Source organism: Falco cherrug, chromosome 12 (assembly GCF_023634085.1).
Source record: "Falco cherrug isolate bFalChe1 chromosome 12, bFalChe1.pri, whole genome shotgun sequence".
Lineage (NCBI taxonomy): Eukaryota > Metazoa > Chordata > Aves > Falconiformes > Falconidae > Falco > Falco cherrug.
In genome coordinates this window covers 8,039,655-8,058,125 of record NC_073708.1, presented here as the reverse complement: position 1 = coordinate 8,058,125, position 18,471 = coordinate 8,039,655, and the positions used below count along the sequence as shown (strand labels likewise).

Below are 18,471 nucleotides of genomic sequence, written 5' to 3'. Positions count from 1 at the left end.
CACAGACCAGACTCGCCTGCCTGGCTGCCAGGCCTGTCACAGGGCTCCCCAGCCCAGCTTCACCTCTCCGCCGTGGGCTCTCGAAGAGACCACTGCCTTTAATCCTACGCCCCTTAGCACTCCTGTGCTTTGGTTGCCCAACCATCCCGCCACAGATGACCGCATCCGAGCCTGGGAAGGCACCGTCCCCACTTAGACCATGTCCACGCGGCAGCAGCTTCCCGAGGTCGCTCTACCCACAGCACAGCCACAGGATGCACAGCTGCCTGCCCCCAAAAGCCAGGCTGGACCCTCCTCGCCAGGGCAGCTGCGGGCAGCAGCAGGCAATGCCGTGTTCAGGGGCAGGTCGCCGGTGAGCCCCATCCACCCCCAGGAAGGAAACAAGTAGGGCATGATCATGTCTTCAGACACTCTGGGTATGTATGGGAGGGGGATAAAGCAAGATCACCCAAGAGGTGCCACCCTGAAACCCCCAGCCCACAGCCACCCCACTGCACAGCACTGGCACCACATGTATGCCATCATTTGGGACCAACCACAGACCAGATGTGCTTCTCCAGAGGTCCCAACCATCGCCCAAACCACCGTACCCAACGACGCTGTACAGCAGCTGGCTCAGACAAGGCTTCAGCAAGGTGGTGAACTTGATTTTCCATGCTTAAAACGGATCCTCACTGAGAACATTACAGCCGCATCCGATGCCTTGTGCAAACAGAGCTGCTGCCTGGAGGAAACCCTTGGGAAGCAGCAGTATCCCACCCAGCCATCCTGCCTTCCTGGTCAAAACTGAATTGGGATTGTTGGAACATTTCAAAGGAAAATTTCAAAAATAAAATCACCCCCCCCTAGCCGCAGGGCCAGCCCCGCATCACCCTCCAGCCTGCTCCTTATACATACGCATTGTTGTAAGCCAACACGAGCTAAAAGTCAGGGGTGCCAGCACACGCGCACAGCTGGAGGGGACCCTCACTTCGCTGGGAGGCACAGACTGGCCAGGTGCAGCAGGGAGAAGGGCTCACCTCACACATGGATGCAGCCATGGGGAGCCAGCTGCTTTGGGAGGTGTCTGCAAGCTAGCGAGGCTGGTGAGGCCGAAGCCCGCTTCCAGCGATGGGCTGTCTGCAGCTCTGTGGGTGCCTGGACAGGTCCGGCAGCCCTTGTGCTTCCATCCCAGCACTGCTGCTCCCACCACCACTCCGTCCCCCACAGAAGTATTTCCATCCTTCAGCCCTTAAATATCTTTCAAAAATCTGTTGGGGAGCAAAAAAGCGCGCCTGAAGGTCACGGGCATTTTGAGCCAAACTCAGTGAGGGTGTCCTGGCTGGGGCAGGGTCTGCAAAAACATCTTCCCTCTGCAGATGGGCCACCTCCCCAGTCCTGCAGGAATCACACAGCTGTGCCTGCATGGGCAAACTGCACGGAGCATCTGGGTTACCCCTCTTGCGTGGCTCTGGGAGACAGAGCAGGACACCAAGTGGACCTTGTCCCCTTCATCATCAACAAAGACAGCGTCATCTTCTCCACTGCTAGTTGAGGGACATGGAAACCCCAGTCTCTGTGCCAGGCAAACCACAGGGACCAGAGGGCGCAGCATGGGCAGCTCCTGTTCCAAGCTGAAGCGAGATGCTCCTGCGTGCAGGAAGGAGGAGCCCCAGACCCAGCATGACAAGACGCCAGCATAAAGAGGCCATGACCTCAGGAGAAAGATGGGTCTAGCAGATGCAGCAGCATAAAAGCTGCTCATCCCTTCTCCCCAGAAAGGCTTCCTCTGTGCCCAGGCCAGACTCTGATGGCTCTCTCTGCCCCCACGACTCCTCACATCCTTGGATCAAGCCCCTCCGGCTCCAGCTCTAGGTTCCCTCAAGCCAACTCCAACCTGCCTGCAGGCAGGAGCTGCCAAACCCACAGCCCGAGCCAACAGCAACGCCTCGAAATCACACTTGGGAGGCCTTACGGGTGCCCAGCGACACGTCAGGCGGTGTGAGGCGGTGTGTGTTTTACAATCCATGTGTCGAAGAGCCCTGAGCAAAGGCTGTAGCAGATGCAGAGCATTCAGCGCATTCCTTCCCCTGGCTGCATTACAGCAGGAGGCAGGGAGCAGCCCCGGCCTCTGCCCCCCGCCTCCCCAGCCCCCAGCAGGCATTTGGCATCCAGCACCACAAGCTCCCGGGGCAGGCATGCTCGTCGCCACAAACATCCTCCCTCAAAGCAGGACGCCTTCTCCCATGGGGCAAACATTAGTGGGACAACTGGAAACGTTCAACTTGATTATAATGCTTTAAGAAAAGGTCACGGTGAAATTTCAGCGCTTTACCTTGAGCTCTGTTTGTTCTCTGCAGGATGAGATGGGAAGAGTCAGCTTGCCCTGGCTCGTGGCATCCGTGTAGCTCTGATTGCATTTCACGGGCCGGCAGCAGGCTGTTGAACCACAGCAAACCCCCCAGCTCTGGGGACCAAGATAAGTCACTGCGAACATGCTTGTAGGGGCACGTGCTGGACCACCACACACTGTAGCTGGACCACCACACCATAGCCAGACCACGTTTTCACTCCGAAAGTTGTCCAACCCTTCGCTCATTTTGCCCCGTGCTTGCACTTTTGCTGTCAAAACAGGCCAAATACACCCAAAACGCACGGAAAAGCAGCCAGCAATTCCTAGACAGCATGTCCCTCGGAGTCAGGAAGGTTTTCCAGCATACCATTTGGCTTCGTCTTTTCAGGCCTCAAAAGGGAGCTGTGGCCAGAACTGCAATGAGGCAGCAGCACTGCGGGACTCCAGCATCACTCAAGCGTCGCCCAGACCACAGATGACCCTCAGCCAGTACACCAGCCCCACCAGCAGCTTCCCCTGCTCCTAGAGAGGGAGGACAAGCAATGGCAGCCAGTACTGAAGGACTGACATGGCTTCTGCCAGCACTATGAGCAGGACCAGGTCTCAGACCTCACTGAGCAGCATGCAGCTCAGGAGCATCCCAGCTTCCCCAGCACCTATCCTTGCACAATTGCTTTGGGACTCATTAACAAGCCACTTTGCTCTCCAAGCTGAGGTGCGCAAGGACAACCCACCAAAAGGCCCACAGCTGGTGCAGAAGGTGACCAGCACTCCCCAAAACGCATGGGCACAGGACGAGGAGCAGCCTAGCATCCCTCCTCTGCGCATCGGAGTGGGAGCAGCTCTGACCTGCAGCAAAGGGTTTTCTATCAGTTGGGCGAGAGAAAAACCAAGGTCAGTTTGTGGCCAACTGCCCCCAGCAACGTTCCTGCTGCAATAATTAAATCTGTCGTCCAACTATTTGCTGCTGGGGGAGGTCTCAAAGGGACTCCAAGCAGAGCGAGGAGATAAGCACTAGTGGACATGGAGCCCTCTGCAGCCACTGGGGTTGGGGCTGCCAGGTCTGGGTCCAGGCAGGTGGAATGGGAGGGAAAGCCTCTGGGAGCTACCTTCAGCTAGGATGACTCCCCTGGAAAAGGCAGTCAGCAGAGCGTTTTGGGGGCAGAGTTTAAAACAGCCGCTTCCAGCAAACTGGACCAAAAGCTCGAGGCGCCAAGTGCTCTCACAGCACCTGGAGGTGGCTGGGAAGGGCACAGCATCCTTCCCCGGAGGTGGTGGTACAATCCAGCTTGCAAAGTGCTCCCCCCAAAAGGGGAAGCGGTCTGAGACACCACCACAGTGCAAATGATTCTTTCCTGATGCCTGCTGATGCAGTCAGAGCGCAGGGCTGGCATGACATTCCTCCGTGAGTTAGGACACAGCTGGTGGGTCCCCTCGGCAGCATCCTTCCACTGAAAGCCAGCCTCAGCAAAGGCAACGCCTGCTTCAAAGCCGGGGAGGGCAGAATCAACTCTTCAGCTTGTCGGTGGGGCCGTGGCAGACCCAGGAGGCAGGCAGGCCCTTGTCCCCGCAGCGCCTGCTCTTGCTTTTCCGGAGCACACAGACGCACCTGCCCGCGGAGCCGGGATGCTGTATTCCCACCACTCCGGCAGTGCCACTCGCAACAACTCCCAGCTGCTGCCAAAAGGTATTTTTAGCTGCATTATTTATTTGAACACCTGCCTGAGACTTCAAGGCAGAGTACAGAGCCTGAGCAGCGGAGGGAGGGAGGGAGGAACAGCGCAGGGAGATCTGGACCACTTCCACTGGAAGATTCGAGAGCGGAGACACGGTGCAATGGAGCAAGACTCGGGCCATGCCGAGGAAGAAGACGGTTTGGCCGAGATCACACACCTACACCACAAACAGCACCGGGTTAACCCAGCTGCTGGGAACAGTCGAGTACCAGTGCAGACTGGGAAGATGCTCTAGCCACCTTCCTTGAGAGACTGCCTTCAGGGAAATTGGGCTCGTTAGGTATCCAACCACATGTGATTTCAAGATGCTCTGGCCCAATGTGGTGTCTGCAGCCGAAACACCCAGGTCTCGCCGCTGTGCATCGTTCTTCCGCATAATCCCATTTTGGGGAGAAAACTCAGCAGAACTGCCCTCTTTCAAAATGCCTTTTCTCTGCACAAAACTGATTCCACCCCAAAACCAGCCTGCTGCCCTGTTTTGGAGAGCCACCCCCAGAGAAAAGAGGACAAAGCAAGCAGAAGGCGAGGGAAGGAGGGATGCTGCAAGGGAGGACAGACGTACTTCACTCTTCTTCCCGAAGACGGAGATGCCCTCAGGGGTTGGGGAGGGGGGGGTGCATGGGGTAACTGAGGGGTACACGGAAACGATACAACACCCCTGCGTTATTTTTGCACATGCCTTTCTTGCCACCCCATTTACTGATGTGAACAAAACCCGCTGCCTCCCTGCCCTTCTGCTCAAATAATCCCCCTTTTTCACTGAAATCAGCCAGGAAAAGGAGGGGGGGGGGGGTGGGCGGGAAAGAGAAAAAGGAAAAAAAGAAAAGATCATCTAAAAATAAAGGCCAGGCCAGAGTATGTGCCTCTTGGTTGGGCTCCTGTGCTTACAGATCTGCTTATTTTGGCCTATCTCTCCCCAGCGATAAGGCAGCTAACAGCCCGTTATCAGCCAGTCGGTGAAAATGTGCTCCAGCCTGATTAGGGCTCAGTCTTTGCCAAGGTTATAAACAGCCGTTATCGTTCTCCCAAACAGAATAATCCGGACAGTATCAGCTCAGAAACATATGGGCCACACAGCGAAGATAGCCGCTGACGGACACTTCATTTTAATTGTAACGAGTGGTTAGCAGCAGCCTCCAGACAACAGACACAACTGCCCAATTGGCAGCGGGTTTGCATCTCCTCCTGCATCCCTCCTCCCTCCTGCTCGCTGCTGGTTTTTTTCTCCTCTCCCCTCTGCCCTCCTCCTCTCGACTTCGCAGACCCCTGGGTGAGCAACCTGTAATGCTGGGAGAGCCCTGCCCCGTTCCCGTGGGGCTGGGGGCAATTGGGCAGGCAGCACCCTCCTTATCTCCGCAGGTGGAAAACCAGCCCGGGCCAGTGTGGCCATGTCACACCTGATGTGCTTGCGGCCCCGCTGCCGTGAGCAGGGAGCGAGGCGGTGCACGAGGCCGCTGCGACGGTGGGGAGGCACCTGCGCCCACCTCTCCGAAGGGGACAGAGGCAGGGTGACGGGTCCCCACCGGAGAGCGCAGGGTCCCCGCGCCTGGGTCCCCCCTCCGTGCAGCACATCCCAGCGTTTCCTCGCTCCCTGCCCGCGTGCCAGCTCGGCAGCAGGCAGGGTGCGGGAGGAGGGGCAGCAAACCCTCATTTCACATTCTCCCGGTGTCCCTTCTGTGTCATACTTCTTTTTTTTTCCCCCTTTCCCCCCCTCCCTCTTCCCAAAAGGGGTGGTTTAGCTCAGAGAGTCTTAAACACATTTGCATTCCCAAGACAAGCTTAGGCATAAATTCATCTCAGTGCACGGGTCTTTTTTTCTTTTTTCCTCCCCATCCTCCTTCTTTTCCTCCCCTCTCTTTTTCTCTCCAAACCCAAAATGAATTCAGAAAGAACCCTTGCAATTCCAGCACCGTTGCACTGCGCAATGCAGGATTACAAGGGATCTGAGGGCTTTCCTTTTCTTCCGACTCACGGCGTGCGGTGTTGCCGCTTGGTTTTGTTATTAACAATATGCAGGAATAAGGCTCTTAGCCCCATTAGCTGCACTAACCTTCTTTCCACCTTCTTCTCCAGCCAGCCCTGGCTCTCAGAAATCACACGTGAGCTCCAAACCCCCTGCAGTCCAAAAGCAGAGGGAAAAGGGGAAACCCCCCGAAAAACCCCACAGCAAAAATGTTAACGTGGGGGAGGCAAGCTGAAAACCTTAGGGGGACCCAGGACTGAGCTTCGAGCCACAGACGCTTTCTCAGATAATCTGTATTCCTATCTCGGTGCCAGCGGAGCTGTGATCAGAATATCCAAGGTCTCATAAAAGATTCAGGGCTTATTGACTTCCCTGCCTTCCCTGCCAGTTCGTGGTGCTCCTGCCTGCTCCCGCTCAGCCTCCAAAGCACTTGCTGCCCCCTGCAAGCTGCCACTGCACATGCCAAAGTCGAAGACACCTAACTCCTGCGGCTGTGCTGGCCCAGGTGGATGTCCAGACTAAGCTGGGGAATGTATTCCTGGCCCCCAACTCCAGCACGAGGCATTTCAGGAGAGCCTTTGCGCCAACGGACATCCCCACCCCAGAGCAAACCCCTCTTAGATGTCCCCATGGCCATTCCAGCAGCACCAGCCACTGCGGCGGGCAGGCGATGCTCCACACGCAGCAGGCAGAAAAGCCAATTTCTGAGTTATTTTAATTCAAGTCACACGTTTAGGTGAAATCAACTCCAAGCTGGAAAAGAAGACTTACAGCAGGGACCCCTCAGGAGCAGGTTTCCCCCCAGATCATACGTGGGACGAGCTCTCCAAGGGCTGCCTTCGGCTGCACTGCAGCCTAGTTTTGCTGCATAAGCAGCCCCCAGAAAATGTGCCGACCAGAGAATCCAGTCCCTGCAAATTTACGACCAGTATTACTTGGCCGCTGCCTTAAGGAGAAGGCAGAGGATGGGGGCAGGCACCCAGCCCTTTGGAACATGCCATCCCACCATCACTCACATAGTTACTGGTTTTAGGCACAAAATATCAGGTGAATGGTGAACACGGAATGAATTGTGTAGTTTACATACTGGAGGTCTTCATACATGAATTACACAGAGATGCCCATGAACACCACATACAACCAAGCACAATATAACCATCAAATCCACCCAGGCGCCCTATTAATTATATTTCCGCATCACCTAAAAGCCTTACAGGTGCATCAAGACTCCATACTAGAAGGCACTGCACAATATAGAAAATAAGTCCATATAAAAATAAAATACTGCATAGGAACATATGGATTTATATATACATATATGCTCAAACACACACGCACACGTTTGTTTACATACTGTATGTGCATACACCCTCATACAGCACGTGCATATACACCCCCACAAGGCATACCCAGACATGTACATATATACGTACCTGCACACAGATATAGACTGTTTATACATACACAAACTATACAAACGCTCTACGCACCCCGCTTGGTGACAGCTCAGATTTTCAGTAATATCATAATATTATTTTTTAGATCAGTTAAGGTATAAAATGTGCGCTCTCTCAGTCTTTAATATTAATAAGTCTTGTAACTAGCAGTTTCTCGTAGCTCCGAATTCTTGAGCACAACTAGAAAGGGCACTTATCCTGAAAAATCTAATAAATTTACAGTTTTATATACTTCCTTCAATTGTAAAAGTCTTGTTCAATAAACTTTAAAATGCCACTATAGAGCAATAACACAGACAGTATAAACCCAGCCCTGGGAAAGCTGTGCAACCAGAAATTGTTCCCCTTTCTGCTACAGCAATAAAGTTTTATATGTTTGAACTGACTGTAAAAAGGTTTGAATGTTGGCAACTGGGGAATAATCTGTCTTCTTTATAGTTATTATCATATTTCCCACAAGACCCTTTGGTCTGTGTCAATCCTTCTCGTATATGACACCTTTGTACTGTCAGCGAAAGCAAGAATACTTAACTTTTTGCGTGTGCGCGCGGCTGTGACTGGAGGTCCTTTGCTCTGCTTTTCTTCAGATTACAGCACCCGGGAATAAATTACCTGTGACGTGCTGCAGTGGAAGCCTTTTACCAAATCAAGCTGATTTGGAGTGCAAAGCTCAGGAAAAAAAAAAAAAAAAAAAAAAAAAAAAAGAAAAGAAAAAGGGATTTGTGGACCAGTTCTCAAGGTGCCAGGGTTAGGAGTGGCTGCCACTGAATGGGGATGCTGCTGTCCCCGTGGCCCCCCAGGACACTGCGGTTGCACCCCTGGGACAGGCAGCATCCCCCATCAGTGGCATCTCCCTGTTGCTCTTTCATAACAGGATTTGGTTTGAGACTGGCTCCTCCTGTCTCTCCACCACCATCTTAAGGCGAGGGCAGGTCCAGCACCAGGTTCAGCAGTTGGAGCCAGAGCACTCAGATCCCTCCTGGACAAAACATTTTGGGGATTCTTGCTGAACCCCAAAGAAATCTGATCCAGACCCCAAAGAAGCAGTAGGCAAATGCAAGGAAATTCCTCAAACTCATCCATTTTACAAACAGATGATGTTTTAATCGGTTGCAATATTTAACTAGGAGTTCAGAAACCAAGATGAAGACAAATGTCACGAGACCTACAGCAAGCCTGGACCTTGGTACCATCCATGCAGGGATGATGTCTGCATGAGCCACTGCGGTGGCAGCTGTGGGGTGCAAGGATGCAGGGGAACCCAGTCCTTCAGCCTTCAGCAGCCCCATGCCACACGATCCCCAACCGCGGGCCATCTTTCAGGTGACAAAGATGAGGCTCAATCAGAGATTGAGATGTCAGAAGAAGTGATGTTAAAGCACGTTTGGAAAATGAAAAATGAGGAGTCACCAGGACCAGATAATACCTGCCTAAGAGTTCTGCAGGGACTCAGAAATAAAATGATTGCATATTTTCATTAGCAGCTCAATCTCTCATTACACTAGAGGACACAAAGTGTCATACCCTATTTTTAAAAAATGGAGTGAGATGAGCCACAGATTCACCGACTTGTGAGTCTCACTTCAGTACTGGCTAAGATGATAAATAGATCGGATAAAGCCTCAAGATGGACACGATACCACCGAGATTAACTAGCAGTGCCTGTAAGGAAGAAGAAAACATACTTCGCTCATCTATTACAACTGCTGCACACCCAGCAACAGAAGGCATGAAGCACAGTTGGTGTTGTCTGCAGTCCCCCAAAGTTTCATCAGTCAACAGATTTAACTCTTCTCCCAGCAAAAGCAAGGACTAAAGTTTGGTTAAAAGGTGGAAGAGAGTAGAAATAAATGGCTTTTTCAACGAGACCACGGGTGTAGAAGGTTTGCCCGCTGCTGCTTAGTAAGTATTGCCAGGAGAAGAGCATGAGCAGCAGCAGGTTTGAGGAGAACATGAGCAACAGGGGTTTGCCAGGACTCACGAAGGCTGAGCTGCTCCTGCAAGGATGTGTGAACGAAGCTCCATGAGCTGGAGATAAGATGGTGGGTAAAAGTCAGCGAGGGTAAAATGCGCAAGGAAGTAATTTAATTACTCACACACACTGACTACGACAAACTTTGCACAGTCAGGCTGGACGCCTAGCGAAGCGTGAAGGGAAGGGGCGGTGAAGGCTGCCAGGGCTGCCCCCTGCCCGCAGGCTCCTCACCCCCTGCAAGCCCATCATCCTTGCGAGAAAGATGGAGACGTTCTTCACCAGAGCCTGTAGTGCTAGAACAAGGGGTAACGGTTCTAAATTTAAAGGGGTCAATTTAAATTTGATACAAGGAAGAAATGTTTTATGATGAGGGTGGTGAGGCACTGGAAGAGGTTGCCCAGAGTTGTGGATGCCCCGTTATTGGAAGCGCTCAAGGTCAGGTTCGATGGGGCTCTGAGCAGCCTGATCTCGTGAAAGGTGTCCCTGCCCCTGGCAGGGGGGTGGACTAGATGAGTTTTGAAGGTCCCTGCTCCAACCCAAACCACTCTGTGATTCTGTGGTCCTGCAGACAGGAGATAACGCCACCCACGAGGTCTCCCCATGGGGGAGCTATGGAGAGACTGGATAAGGAGAAGGGATGCAAGTGAGCACTGAACACTCATCAGCCTTCACAACACAATTTGACAGTTAAGTGGGTGACTGGAAAACCCATCAATGCAAACAAGAAGAAGAGGTCAGAGACACACTCAGCCTGCTCTCCCCAGGTGTAACCACAGAGCTGGAAGGGCACCAACCACCACAGCTTCTCCCCACCCAACCTATGCCTCCAGACATGAGAAATCGTCTCTGAAATGCAAATCGAGCACCACAACCACAGGGTTCCAGTTCTGGACCCTAGCTTAGCACTTCGTGCAACCAGCCACGAATGAAGGCCAAGCCCCTTGGCTTCCCAGAACAGCTAACACTGACAAAGAGAAAGGCCAGGCTGAGGGCCACCGCTTCTCCTGCCCAGCGCTTCTCACCTCACCGGCTGAGCCCGCAGCACCTCTGCACCCACCCTCAGCAGGACCCCAAACCCCAAGGTACCCCACGCGAGCCATCGGGCTGCTGCTTGCTGACAGCTGCATCCCTTTGCACCTCCCAAGCAGCACAAGTCTCTTTGCTAAACGAGCGATGAAAAAATCTCTTGGTGCTCACCATGAAGATGCTCCATCCTGGGCTTGCAGCAAGCCCAGCAAGTGCTGCTGTGCAGGAAGGGGGGTCTGCAGGCACCTGGGCAGCGCTCCCCTCACTCCACTGGGATAATCCAGCTCTTCCCACCGCACCTCAGCATCCCAGCCCTGAACCTGCTGGATCTCAGGGCCACAGGAAAGCGGAGCATGCGTCCCCCCATCCCACCCTATCCTGCCAGTGGAATGGCGAGGGTTAAGTCCAGCCGGCAAGGCGCATCTCTGTTGCAAGAGTCCATTACCTCCCGCCACATTACCTCATTCATTTCTTATATGCGGATGGTTTATTCTCCCATGAGCACCCTCGCTGGCAGACATGGCTAGTGTAAAGTCCCCTCCCTCCCCTGTATTTCTCTATCCATCACATTTAACACTCTGACAGTAACAGTCTATAATGTTTCTATTCTACAAAACCGCTCTGTCAACTCCGGGCTTCCAGAGCAGCAACTGAGGAAAATAAATAACATCAACGCCAGGCCCGACAGTATCACAGCTTGCTTTCTGCTGGGTGTTTTTTAGTTGGGTTTTTTTTTGTTTTTTTGTTTGGTTTGTTGGTCTTTTTAGGAAGGGAAAGGAAGAGAAAAAAATGAGAGCGAGAGGGAAAGGGTAAAAAAAGTGCAGCAGTATAGCATACAGGGAGAGATGGGTGGGAGTTTCCTTCCCACCCAAACTAAGGGCTGGAAGACACCCGGGGGTGAGCACGGCGCTTCTGATGCAGAGGAAGGGTGAGCCTGGCACCCCCCTCACCCTGCACCCCGGGGACACAGCGGCTTAGAGGAGGGGGAGGCCGGGGACAGTACCAGCTCCCCTTCAAGGCCAGCCTGCCTCTGCCATCCAGGGTAAGCGCAGGCAGACAGCAGCTGCCCACACCAAAGGGCTGGAATGGGCTGGGCAGCGCTTGCAGAGGCTGTTTGGGGGAGCTGAGGCTGGGCAGCGATGGGGAGAGGGGCCGCAGCTCTAGGACATCTTGGAGATGAAGGATTCAACCTGCCGCCGCCCACTGTAACTCCCACAGACCCCGCAGCAGCAGCAGGCAAACCCCCATCTGCTCCACACCAGCCCCAGGTCAGAAATCACTAATCCACTTAAATGATCCACTCCGGCTCCTGGCTTAGTGGCCTCACGGTGTTTTCCATCTCCTTTCACTCCTGTGAAATTCCCTGGAGTCAAAGTCAAGCACACGGCCGGAGCTCCGGGGTTTGCCAGCTCCTTTCTGCAGCTGCACCAGTAACCCCAGCACCCAGCCACAGGGGAACCACACCCCTGCAAGTATTACCAGCAAATACACGCATGCATGCATAAATAAATAAATAATAACAATAATACCGATAAACACCCTAAGAAACTGCCTGGCATTTTAGAAAGTGAAAATGAAGCAGAAAAACTCTGCTTTTTTTTTTTTCAATATTTTTGCTTTTCCTTCATAGGATTATGTTAGTGTTTATTTTAAGTCACTGTCTGCAAGCTCGCCTGCCTTCTGCATAAGCTGTGCAGGCTTGACAAACAGAGACCTGCTCAGGTGGTGTTTTTCATTGGGAAAAAAAAAAAGAAAATAACATGCACAAGAACTTTTCCAATCAGTCAGAGAGAGACAGAGCCCTTGACAGCCCTGCAGACTCGGAGGCTGTGCTCACCAGACAGCTTACGGAAACCGGCAGGGATGCACCTGCCCGCGGCCAAAAAGATGAGGAGGAAATGCAAGTGAGGGCCCGAAGGGATGCTCAGAGGAGAGAAAGAGGTTCGGAGGACTCAGAAAACACAGGGAGCAGGTAACCACCCTCACAGCCCCCTGGTTATTCGCTTCCCCAGACCCTTTGTATCAAGCAGCTGACATCCTCCAGCTTGACACCAGACAGGGCCACCACCAGCCCTGGATGAGGATGTACATGGGGCTACACCACCCTACATCTTGATGACTCCTTCAAGTAAAAAAAAAACAACAACAAAAAAAAAAAGGGAAAAAAAAAAGAAATAAAAGTTAAAAAAAAAAAGAGCAAGCAGAAAACTGTTCCCTCTTTTGTTTACATACCTGCCAAGGGCTGACGCTGGCTGCTGTCACTCATTTGTATGAGCTGACTGTTTTCTAGCCGAAAGCAACACAAGCAACAGCAAGGCAAGAAATAAAGGGATGGATCCTGCTCTGAGAGCCCCATGCCACCCCCCTCAGCTCACCCTGCGAACTCTGCTCTGGGAGGAAAACACACCGAGCAACCAGAAAGACTTCAGGTTTGGAAATGAACTGTCTTCTCAGACTCCTTGCAAGAGAGAGCATCACCTCTACAGGAGGGACCCCTGAACAACGCCAGCCCCGAGCTCTGCTGAGCATCCAAAATTCGGAGAACTTGGCCAGAGATGGACAACTGCACCTGAGCATCCTCTCTGGGATTCCCCTGGAGGGGGGCAGCTCATGTGGCACCCACGGCAGCTCAGGCTCGCTGGCCAGACCCTGCCTGCCCTCCGCACCACAAGCTGGGCTCTGCTGCAAAGCCCCTGGAGCCGCTCAGATAACCCTCTGAGCCAGAAAGGATGTTACCGGAATTCGGGCTACCGTCTGGAACGGGCTAAAGGATTAGGACTCCAGAGGCAACTATCTTTGCCACAGACTCCCAGTCCTCTGCCAGGAAGGGACTTTATTCTGCTACAAAAAGAAACTTCCCACTTGCAAAAGCAAGAATAAAGCTTCCCACAGAGGTCTGACAGCATAATGTGCATGCAGGCCCTAGTGTACACACACACGTCCCGCATGCAGGCACGCTCGCAACAGGAATGTGCAAGAGAAATACAAAGAATTAAGTAGCAATGAAAGGTACAAACCAAACTCCGAGCTTTGATGTGAAAAAATGCACAAATGCATTTTTTTTGTCAAGGTGTATTATTTTCCATTCATAAATATTCACCTTAATAGCTATATATGTAGCGAGATAAAATTTGTATTTAGCTAAGCCCTGTCACTGGGAAGTGTGTTATTTGCTCTTTGATCGCTGTCGTTACTCAATTTATTAAAAAAACACCTCCTTTTGCCCAACACAAGAGGAGAAGCTGGGCACCGGGACCGATCACAGCGTGACTAGTGAGCAGCCCTTGGAGAGAAACATTTACAAACAGTTCACAGGCTGAGATTTGTTTCTGGAACCCAGAAACAAATGTTTCTGCGTAATTAATCCATTTCATATTTACTTTTGAATCAGGATTTGCTGACAAACAGTTCATGAAGCTATGAAGTAAATGGGAGCAGTAGGTTTGGGAGCAGCAGGGAGAGCTCACAACTTTTTTTATTTACTCCCCAAGCCCTGGGGAGATGCATGCCCTGTGGATCGACACGGCAAGTTTAGCTGTTGTATGAATAGCCCAGCCTTCCAGGTTTGCTGTCAAATTTCAAGGCTGGAGGCTTGCCCGCAAGACCAGCCACATCTCCCACTCCTGCCCACAGCAGAGTCCTCCAACGGCCAGAAATGACGGAAGCAGCAGTGCACGGGGGCAGGGAAATCCATCCATTCTAGTGTCAAGAAACGCAAGATCTGGCCTGGTTTTTTGCAGCGTGGAAGGGAAGCGAGGGTGCAAAAAATCCTGCAGTCAGAGCCAACGCAGCCCTGCGGTAGCACCCCAGGCTCAGCACCCCAGGGAGCAGGCAGCATGTGCACCAGAGGGCAGCAGTGCCAAAGGCACCCGCCGCTGCCCTGCAGCCGGCAGCCCCCACCATGCCAACAGGTCCACAGCCCACCGCTTCTCACCACGCACCTAACACGAAGAAAGAAAGCCGAAGCATGAAAAAAAAAAAAAAAAGGCACCAGCCGTTTGATCCCTTTCCTTTCCAGAAAGCTTTGTGCCGCTTACCAGAGTCAGGAGCAGCGGTGAATGAAACCAAACTTAAGCCCTTTTTGCTGCTCCCCAAATGCTGCAAGCTTCACCCAGGCACGGGTGGCTGCTTGCAAGGGCTGCATCACCACAGCGCTGCCCATCAAAGCACGCCGGGCTGGGGCTCGGCCGATGGGCCCCGTGCTTGGGCAGTTCTGGGCTCCGAAAAACCCAGGAGCTACTGCTGAGGAAAGGTAAAGAGTGTTGTGATGAAAGCCATGGGGGAGGCCTGGCATGCAAGCAATGCATCGCTGTGAGCATCACTGTGTTGCTGTGCGCATCCTTGCGAGCATCACTGCATTGCTACAAGCACCGCCACCCCCCCGCAGCCCGCCTGCACGAGGCCATGGGGCCAGCCCAGCTGCGAGCAGCGCTGTGGCCCCCCTCGGCCCCATTCTGCACACCCTCCTCTTGCCACGCTCCTGCCTAAAGCCCACCTCTGGAGACGATAACAGCTAATGAAACCCACGGCCTGCGGGTAACGGGAGATCAGGCAAAGCAGCAGCAGTGGTGGCAGCAGCCAGGCTGCCGAGCGGGCTGGGATGCATGTAATCAGAAGGGTTATCTAATGCTAGTTTCATTCTAATTGAGTCACTACCATATGTCACCCTGCAATAACAACGCAAGCAGCATGCAACTGAATACATATTTAATTCACATAATGGGTACAACAGTAGAAGTAATCAAGGCAGTTTGCCATAAGCCATAAAGAAGTGTAGCGTGTTCCTATCCAGGAGCAGCCTGCGCTCGGGGAGAAGGGGATGGCAGGGGCATCGCGCCGCTGAGAAAGCTGCAAAGGAGGGGGGGAACCCCCCAAAACACGCCCTGGCATGGATTGAAGGTGAGGCGACCATTCGACACAAATGGAAATCAATAGCAGAATATTGTCGACGGATCGTTAGCCCCTTCAATATAATTAACAGTAATGGATTTATTGGCGGAAATTTAATGATTTGAATGTTAAATACCAGCCTGGAATTGTGGTGCACAGTCCAGATGAGGGGCGGTTGCTCTGCTCCCAGTTTCAAAAAAGACCAAAAAAACGGAAAAATCAACCCAAGCCAGAAGAAGGTACAACCCTGGAGGCAGGGCCAGGCAGCAGTGGCCGTCCCTGCTCCCAGATCACCCTCCTCTTCCAGTGGCACCCGACGGCCCCGCTCGCTGCCTTCATTTCCTCCCGCAATGAGAAGATTAATACGATTGAGGACCACTCATCAATATCTTTGGACAGATCAACCGGAGTTTTCATTAAAGCCATATTAATGCTTTTGGATACACAGCTGTGAACGGGTTAGGCTTCAAATCTAAGGCCCAGAGAAGAAAGAGAAGAGGTGAGGAGCAGTGTCCGCTCCCAGCTGGGAATTAACAGAAAGCCGGATGGTTCCCTCGTTAGCGGCCTCTCCCACCAACATGTTTTGATGTATATTTCATGAGCATAAACGAACATTCATTTCACTTTGGGAAGGTGCTTGCTGTAATGTATTGGCAGCCTCACCAGCAATGAGGGGACATTAATTTCAATTCTGGTGTTTAAACACCTTGTTGAGTCCCAATCATTCATCCCTGCCTCAGCACAGCCCTGGCATGGGGAAACAACGGACAAGCAGAGCGCCAGCCTCACCCTTCTGCAGAGCCCGCTGGAGTTTATTTGCTATTTAAATGACTTAAGAAAGACCAGACATTAGGAGAGGCAGCTCTACCTGGCTGCTGGCCTCGGGGTGCCACCTGCAGCCGTCCCACGTATCATCATCATCGGAGAAAGGCTCCCTGCCTATGCTGGGAAATACCAACCCTGGAGAGAACAGGCTCCAATGAGCATTTGCAGCTACGATGGACCACAGGACGTGCCAGAGATGGAAGGGGACATCTGTGCTGGAAGACTCCTGGGTCTTTGAGGATTCCTCAAGCCCTCCACCTCTGCATCCCCATTACATTCCCCAGGGAAATACAGGTACGGATGCAGGCAGCTGCATCTTCTCTCTATCCCTGGCCCTTGGCTCCTTGCGTGCACTGCTGAAGAGATGGAGCTGACAGAAACCATGCAGTGGAGGGAGCAAGAGGGACTGGGGCATGGAGAGTGGGGACATCTGGGAGTGCGAAAATGGGAAGCAAATACAGTCTGGAAAAGGACACTGAGTCCTGCTGCACAGAGGAGAAGAGCAGGACAGGCTGAAGAAAGAATGGCTGGAAAGACATCACTGCTTTTATTACTCTCACGTGTCTGTAAGGGGTGACGCTGCTTGTGGAAAGGCTTTTTACACATCATCTGTGGGTTACGATGCATGGAAACAGCAAAACAGGAAAATGATGACAACGGTGACGTGTTGTTTACGTGAATGCTGAGGGTTTTGCTTACCCCACCCCTCCCTGAATACTCACCACCACCCAAAGGGAAGAAGGGAGCTCCAGCACAGTTCCCCCCCTTCCAAAAAAAAAAAAAAAGTCCCATCAAAAGACTAACAAATATTCATCTGAAGAGCCAAGGCAGGCAAGGGCAGGGAGGAAGATACCGCAACACCAGGACAACCGGAGCTGGCCCTCATTTTTCCTCCCACTTTTATTCTCCTGCTTCTTTTTCTGATCACCAAATACGCAATATACTCTACACGAGTTAAGACTTAAAAGAAGTTACAGTATCTGACAACACACCAACAGCTCTCTGGGAACACCGTAGAGACACTGTGGTTGCTTTACATTATAAAGCATGCACAAAGAGACAGACAGACACGCACGCTCCTATCTAGTTCCACATAAATGCAGGCAATGCCATAAAAACATCTCTCCTTTCGCTTTGTTTTGTGTGATCTGCTTTGTGGGGATGTTGTAGAGGCAGCAGCACTGTCTCCCTTCTCATCCACACATCACCTTGTTTCTGAGAGTAAAACGCTGCTTTAAGAAGAAAACACATTAATGCCTAGCAAGGAGCTTATGACAAGAGAGCTGCCACGACGAGGGCCACAGGGCAGCCAAGCACTGAGGGACAGAAAACATCTTGTCCCCAAACACCTTCCAGGGGATGACCCCAGTGAAAGGGTTTTCATCAGCATCAGGTGCTTCAGGAACACGACTGTCCCTTGGTACTGAATGGCTAATCCAGCCCCATTAACGTCTCAGAGGCTAATGAAGGTGTCTGTCCCTCCAAAAACTCTCCCCCCGCCCTGCCATGTCCCTGTCTGGACTCATCCAAAGACAGGTGTTTCCAGGAGCGCTGCAACGGACACAACTGACCTGATGGCAGCCCCTCTGGAGATGCAGTGGGACTTCACGCTGTTGGCTGGATGAAACTTATTTCTTTGTGGTAGGGTTAAAAAATGCCAAATGTCCAATTCCAGCTCCCTGCAAGGAGCATGTACCATCAGGCATGGTCTCTACCCCAACGAGCTCCTCATCTACCCAAACTAGCCAGCGGTGTGACATGGAGGGAAGGATCGTGTCGAACCTCTGTGATCCCAACTACCCCACTACAGCTCACCCATTGACACGACACCCAGGCAAGCCACCCCAACTTCTGAAGCTTCCCCGTCCTGCAGGGGCCATTGGAAAAGAAAGATCCATGGTCTGAAGTCATATGGAAAATCCCAGAGCCTTCCCTCCCTCCACCCCCCTTCCCACATTCAATAATCCTGTTAAACTGAACCCTGGCTGGATTAATCTCTTTCCCCAGACAAATGGGTGATTATTCAGGCGTCACATTGGGATTTTTAGGGTTTGTGTGCGTTTCTACTGATCTCCTCTTGGCTTCTTTTGTAAATGGCTTTTACCGCTCCCCCGACAGCACACACGATTCAATTCAGTCTCTCTATTAACATTTCAGATACAAATACCTGCTCCCCAGGGCTACCCGCAACAAATATAGGCAAAGCACTTTGGGGAATCCTTCCCTACTTCACCACCAGTTTGGTTGCTACAAAAACCTACAGCTAC

General features: G+C 52.3%; 1 protein-coding gene across 3 annotated transcripts in view; it reads right to left on the bottom strand.

The window, feature by feature from the left end:
- PBX1 (PBX homeobox 1) overlaps positions 1–18,471 on the bottom strand; it is a 133,822-nt gene that overhangs the window by 52,946 nt on the left and 62,405 nt on the right. The window contains exon 1 of one of the 3 annotated variants that reach the window (XM_055724716.1): positions 2,315–4,808. The exons of the other annotated variants lie outside the window; for them this stretch is intronic. Coding sequence (XP_055580691.1) covers positions 2,315–2,531 — 217 coding nt within the window. The 5' untranslated portion in view covers positions 2,532–4,808. Of the gene's footprint in view, positions 1–2,314; positions 4,809–18,471 lie in introns of those variants that run through there. 3 annotated transcript variants of the gene reach the window in all.